General features: G+C 42.1%; 1 protein-coding gene across 1 annotated transcript in view; it reads right to left on the minus strand.

The window, feature by feature from the left end:
• USP9X (ubiquitin specific peptidase 9, X-linked) overlaps positions 1-6,867 on the minus strand; it is a 162,769-nt gene that overhangs the window by 99,640 nt on the left and 56,262 nt on the right. The window contains exons 5-6 of the mRNA XM_019529090.1: positions 4,813-4,925; positions 3,803-4,021 (exon numbers count right to left, since the gene is read on the minus strand). Of these exons, the coding sequence (XP_019384635.1) occupies positions 3,803-4,021; positions 4,813-4,925 (332 nt within the window). The remainder of the gene's footprint in view (positions 1-3,802; positions 4,022-4,812; positions 4,926-6,867) is intronic.

The following is a 6,867-nucleotide window of genomic DNA, read 5'->3' on the forward strand; positions in this document are numbered from 1 at the left end:
GAGGGTAGGGGCAAGGGATAAGCATCACAGGGGCAGGCAAGGAGTGGATCTAGCCCCTCACCACCTGCAGCTGCATTCCCTGTGACAGCAGTGGAGTAGACAGGGACAGATAGATGAATTTAAAATGACTCCCCAGTAATCAGATTTTATTTTACACATGCAAAATTATAAATGTATTATTTTCTATGTACAGAATCTAATTATTGGGGAGGAGAGGGAAGGAGTCTTAAAATTGAAAGGTATCTTGGATTTGGGTAAATACAGTAATTGTCTTTTCTCCAAGCTAAACATGTCTAGTTGTCTCAACCCTTCCTTATATGGATTGTCTCCCAAGTCCTTTAACACTTGTTGCCCATCTCCAAAGCAACTCCAACTTCTATACATCTTTCTTAAAAGTTAGAGCCCAGAACTGCACACAATACTTTGAGGCCTAACCAGTACCAAGTACAGTGGCACTATGACCTACTGGGCATGGCTACACATTCATTAATGCGCCTTTGCTACTGCGCATTAAGTACCTCTAATATGAGGTACTACATAAAGGTGCAGTAGCAAAGGCTAACATTTTTCTCCTATTCTGTATTTGATTATTCTTTTCTAGCTATAGCAGCTTACATATAGCTAGTCTGGTGTGGGCACTGCCTGCAGCATGTACCCCATACTGAGTCTATGCTGTGTGCAGCGTCTATGGTACTGAATCTAGTCTGCACACCAGAACTGCTCAATGCACTGCAGACAGTGCACAGGGTCTTTCTGATCTGGCCCACAGGTCATGTGTGTTTGATGTCCCCAATCCAAAATATGCACACACTTTGATAAAAAGTTGAGCTTCCAGAACTAAACAAGACCAGAAATCATCACCTTTCTTTGAGATCACAGAATACTGGGGAGAAGGGGCTTTTCTTTCCATGAAGCTTCTGAAATCTCCTCTACAGCACCTTACAGAAAACTGAAGTGCCTGATTATGGAGGTTTTTATAAGATGTACCTCTGAGACCAACAGCAAAAACCTTGCAAGAGGTAGTCTTAAACTGAATGGAGTAAATATACTGAGCAATTTCCAAGAGACACCCGTGTCTCAGAACAGTAATACAGGTATCTAGAGAAAGAAAGGTAAAAGTTGGTGTTGTAGAATTCTATGTTAATGATATGATAGATTGAAGAGAATCTTTAGGAGAGGATAGTTAAAAAACCTGCTTTGGTTTGTATCTCGGCTACTGTTCAACAGAGGATGGCACAAGTCAGCCCCATTCTGAAATGACATGCACTAGCTTGATGCATGCTATCTCCTAAGCACAAAATGACACAACTGTGTTAATGTAGCACACAGCTCTGGGTATGTTCCTGCCATACCCAGAGATAGCTTGTGTTTGCATCCCCTTCACTGTAAGTAACAGGGAGTTCAGACTAACTAAAGGAACACCAGGACTCTTAAGGTCTTTCCTAGAGAAAAATCTTAGAGAACTTGTAGTAGGCATGATGGCAATCACTTTCAACAGATCTTGTTTGTTCTATAGCTATAAAACAGTTATTCATTAAATGACATTCCATCCACTTTTGTTCTTACTTTCACAGGGAAGCCAGATAAATATAATGAGAAGAGATGCTTCAAAATAATGGTGGATACTACAGCTTCTGATGTCACATCCACATCCTTTGGCACCTCTCTCAATGAGTAATTAGCACCTGATTTTCACTCATGAGGGCTCTGGCCAGCTTTTCCTGTTCTTCCAACAATATTTATATGATCAGTGCCAATTTCCCCGCGCCCGCGGAGGTAATACGGTCTTACCCATGCGGCCTAATGTCCAAACTACCCACAATTCCATAAGTAATATTGTTATACTCCCTCTCACGGCGTGGGGACCTAGGAGCGGCCGTGATCTCTCTAACGCCCCCTACCGTGCCAAGTAGACGATCCAGCACCCTCGTTCTCGCCTGTCACGTCTTTGATGTTGTCAAATTTTATAAGGGAGGCTGCCTTTTGTCCCCTTGGACACGGTGCTATGTTTATCCTGTCCCCTGTTCTGTATGGGGTGCCTGGTGCACCCCAGCCTTATGGGCTATGCATGCCTCCAACCTCCCCTGTAGCATGCCCCAAGCCTCGCAGATGTACTGGACATTGACTGGTCAGTTTCCTTTCTGCGCCCTGACTAGCGCCCCTGGGGCTTGTCACGCAACCGGCGCCCCTCTACTCACTAGCCCTCTCGGGCCTGCTCAACATGCTTGCCTCTTCCTGGGGCTTTCCCAATAAGCTCACCCCTTTCCTGGGGCTTTCCCAATATACTCACCCACCCTGGGGCCTCGCTTGCGCTTCTCGCGCTCCCTGCCCACACTGGGGCCTTGCTCCTGCGCTTCCTGCAGTCGGGGCTCAGGTGGCCGTAGCCGTGCCTGGCCCCCCTGACCCTCCTTAGGGTGTCTTACGCCCTGCTCGGGCTTTACTCCTGATGCTGCCCCGCTGGGCTGGAGTCGGGACACCCCACTAGCTCCTCCCAATGTTGCCAATACTGGGCTGGGGTCGGGACACCCCAAAACGCAGTGCCACTCTCCAGCACACAAACTGCTGTGCCCTCTTTGGCACCAGCTTACTGTGCCCTCCCAGGGTAGCAGGAACCTTCCACGCTACTGGGGAGCTCCCCTGAGGCCTCCTCCAACCCCTACAGCCTCACCTAGTCCTCCAGTATTACACAAACAACCAAAGAGAAACATAAAGCTATGTGCCAACCGGCTATAACACAACATAAGCCTCCTGGCTATAGTACAAACTCCATGCCATGCTGGCTCTTCATCATACCTCCTTTAGGGTTCTCTCTACCCCGTATCATCATGCAGCCGCTCAGGCGGTCAGGCTGCTCTGCTCAGCTCAGCTCTGCAGCAGAGGTCCTGCTCCTCAGGCTGCCAGAAGGGAACCCCCTCTGGCCTCAGCCTGGTTGCTTATAAAGGCCAGGCCATGCCCCCTTCGGGCCAGCTGACCACAACTGGTTGCCCCGGCAACCCACACCTGTGCTGTCCTTATTACTATTACCAGTAGCAAGCACCCTAGTGCTCTGCTATAGTCTCTATTTAGCTCTTCAAATTATAATCAACATTGTTAATCAATTTGGAGTTATGATAAAAAAGCAACTGATACAAGTTGTCTGCTTTCTTATGAATTGCCAGTCTAGATGTTGGTTTTAATAAGGTAATTTTACCAACTGTAATAAACCCGTGAGACCTTCAAGGTAATTTTAGGCCTACAGGATAAATCCAGAATATAAAAATGTAATTTTGATCAAAGATCAGATAGAAAGATAGCTACTACAACTTCATGAGGCTGGACCATTATTTTCTGGAAGAGAAAAAGATGATATTCTTTCTTTTACCTTTAAACATGAAGAAAAAATGCACCTGATGCGTTTAAATGAAGGTGCTTCAGGTGTCTGATAGGACAAACCTGAGCCACAAAGTTTAACAGTGGATCCAACAGATAGATTCAAGAAAGCAACAGGTGCCACAGCAGGCTTAGAATAGGGTTCCAAGTGTTAAAATAATGACCTCAGATTGAAGGCTGATCCACAGTAATGTTTTGCTTGTATACGTTGCCCTTCACTTTGGCTATTACTCCCAAGGCTGGAAACTAATGGGTATTGTTTTTATATTTTATTGAACTAATTTACTAGATGCTTAGGCACTGCTTTGTTTATTTGTTTTTTCCAGGAAAGTCTCCTTCAACAGATACCAACTCACTAATTGGATAGTAATTTTTTAAATAAAATATTAAATATGAAAATTATCAGCTTAAGTTTACAAAAAAACCCTTATACCTTTGGTGATCGAGGGTCAGGTGGTCGGGCATAAAGTTCATCCTCAGCCAGCTGAACTCCCGCAGGAACTGTTTCAGAGGGACGTGTACCATTGTAGAGATGGAATTTGCAATGAGGATTTAAGGCCATGGCAAGAAGTTCAAGAAGAGGAAACCAATCTTGGGACAGCTTGGCCACGCAAAGCTCTACTAGACGATGAGTGTTGTTGATAATACACCTCTATTAAGAAAAAAATGCTTAGTGCTTTCAGCAGATGGCTAAATTCTAAAATAATAATAAAATATTGTTGTGCTCTCATTAGCAAAGAATTACAAAAACAGTCTTTATAAGAGAAAGTTGTACATTTTTCTCTCTTTTCTCTAAACATTTTTTCTGGAACTGAAAGTCTTTATGCCTGGTTTCTCACAAAGATTAATCTGGTTTGTTTTTAGAAAGATAATGAGAAATCTTTTCAGGTTTTTCTTTTTTTAAGTCACTTATGAGCAAGTAGGGGAATAATATTTTTCTCTGCTTTTTTTTTTTTTTTTTTAGAAGATTTAATTCACTCACCAGTAACTTCATGACTCCATATTTGGCACATGGCTAGGTTTGAGTGAGGAAAGTGTCAACATTTACATAGTTGCCACTTAACATACACTAATTAGCTAAGTTTCTAAGCGTCTCAGAGCCTAAAAACAGTTCTCAAAGCTGCTGAGCTAAATAGAAAAATAGGTAGGACTACACACATCTGCCTAGTGTAGTTAGGAGCCCAAGAAGGGGTTGAATTAATAAATGCAGAAAAAAGAAATTGATTCCCCACAGTACCGGCCGGCAAGTTTGATTCCTTCCAAAACCCATCCATCAGACCATGACAATGTCATATGTGATGGGAAGGATGAAATGTTCCAAAGGCCATACACATATAAAGAACTGGAAGAAAGAAGATTTTCAATAACAAATGAACAGACCACCTCTCCAGCCCCTCCCCTAGTTTAAATTGAATTGCATTTATGAAAAGCAAATAAACTCACATGAATTTCAAACTTCCAACCGCTCACTGCCTCATCTGTAAGGATTTTTGTGAAAGATATTGTTAGCCCATCTCGAAAAAATCGCTGACATGCTTCACTTTTAACATCAAGGCCTATACGGAAAAAAGGAAGAGAACAATTAGTTCATATATCACATGTTTTTATTCAATTGGACTCTTGACAATGAATTGACAATGTTCAAATTTTGGACTACACCAAATTTGTGACCTACAAGAATTTCAAAATACTTCACCCTCAAATGCTAAAACCTTTAAAAAAATAGGAACAAGCAATTACAGATTTTTTTTTTTTTTTTATAGATTTACAGATATAAGGAAGCTAAGTTGTTTTCATATTTGACAAACTGCATCAGTGGCAGAGCTGAAAGTTAAACTCAGGAGCTAGCTATAGCTACTATTCTTACTATGTATGCCTTTTGAATTCTTACACGTTTCAGCAATTTCAATACATACTGACAACTGCCATCAACTACCAATGTAACTGGAAGGATGGGACAACAGCAGCGTAAACATGGGAAATCTGATGGTGAAACTAGGTTCCTGAACTACCTTAAATACTTCTGTTTATTAACTTAACATAGACTAGTACATGAAAGAGATGATAACGTCAAGAGACAGAATGTGCAAGTGAGGCACCTGGTAGACTTTACATGTAAGAGGTGAGATTAGTCTGTTAATCACCTCTTATGTAGTATGTCTTAGGAAGTACCACAGCCACATTCGCAGGGAAATAACGGTGCCACTAGAAAGGTAAACCTGCTGCAAAAATATTACAAAGAAAAAAACGTGATATTTTGGTAGCTGGTTTTCATCACACCTTAAACTGAATGTGTGGCAGGTTAAAACCAAACTGGAGTCTCCAACAAGACCCAGTGCAGTTCCAGCTGATGATCAGCTAGTCCTATAACTGGGTTGCCTAGTATTTCCCATTAGAAAAGATTCTTCTTGTTGAAAAGCTCTATTACCACCATTGCAGCAGACCTGTGAAATTCAGCAGAAAGGCAGACCTTTCTATTTCAGATTTGGTCACTTTATAAATTGTAAAAGAATGCCGTTTACCAGCATTAGTAGGAGCTTGCCAGCAGATCGAGGGAAGTGATTATTCCCCTCTATTCAGCACTTGTGAGGCTACATCTGGAGTACTGTGTCCAGTTTTGGGCCCCCCACAATAGAAAGGATGCGGACAAATTGGAAAGAGTCCAACAGAAAACAACGAAAATGGTAAGGTGGCTAGGGCACGTGACTTCTGAAGAGAAGCTGAGGGAACTGACCTTATTTAGTCTGGAGAAGAGAAGACTGAGGGGGGATTTAATAGCAGCCTTCAACTACCTGAAGGGGGGGGTGTTCCAAAGAGCATGAAGCTAGACTGCTTCCAGTTGTGGCAGATGACAGAACGAAGAACAATGGTTTCAAGTTGCAACAACTAGAACAGGTTACCCAGAGAAGTTGTGGAGTCTCCATCCTTGAGATTCAAGACCCAGCTAGACAAAGCCTTAGCTGAGATGATATAGTTGGGGATGGTTCTGCTTTGAGCGTGGGGTTAGGCCTAGATGACTCCTGAAATCCCTTCTAATGTTTATGATTCTATAATTCAACTTGACATTTTTTTTTTTTTTAAAGTAACTTTTCCTGTTAAGGATGCTCTCCCTTATTTTAGATATTTTGTAATGATTTAATACTGAATAAAGGAAAACCGTTCCTTCAAACAGAAGTAGCCCCCATCATTGGGTTACTTCAATCTATTGTTGAGAGTAGCTTTTTAGGCTAAGAATACACTGATGCCTTCAAAAAAAGAAAACATTTCTGTAAGATTAAAGTAATACCATCAGACAACCAACAATAAATAAAATAAAAGAATGGCTGGACCACCTAAATATTTCTCCCAAGTCCTCCGTCTCACATTAGAAGAGATAATAATATCACTTAGTTCTTATATGGCACTGTTTAAATCAACAGATCTTTTTCAAAAGATCTGTCCCCTTTTCAGGCTCTGGGAGCATGGCCACCTCCCCTTGCGGGGTCTGCTCCCTACTGG

The sequence above is a fragment of the Crocodylus porosus genome, unplaced genomic scaffold, assembly GCF_001723895.1.
Source record: "Crocodylus porosus isolate Cpor-Errol unplaced genomic scaffold, CroPor_comp1, whole genome shotgun sequence".
Lineage (NCBI taxonomy): Eukaryota > Metazoa > Chordata > Crocodylia > Crocodylidae > Crocodylus > Crocodylus porosus.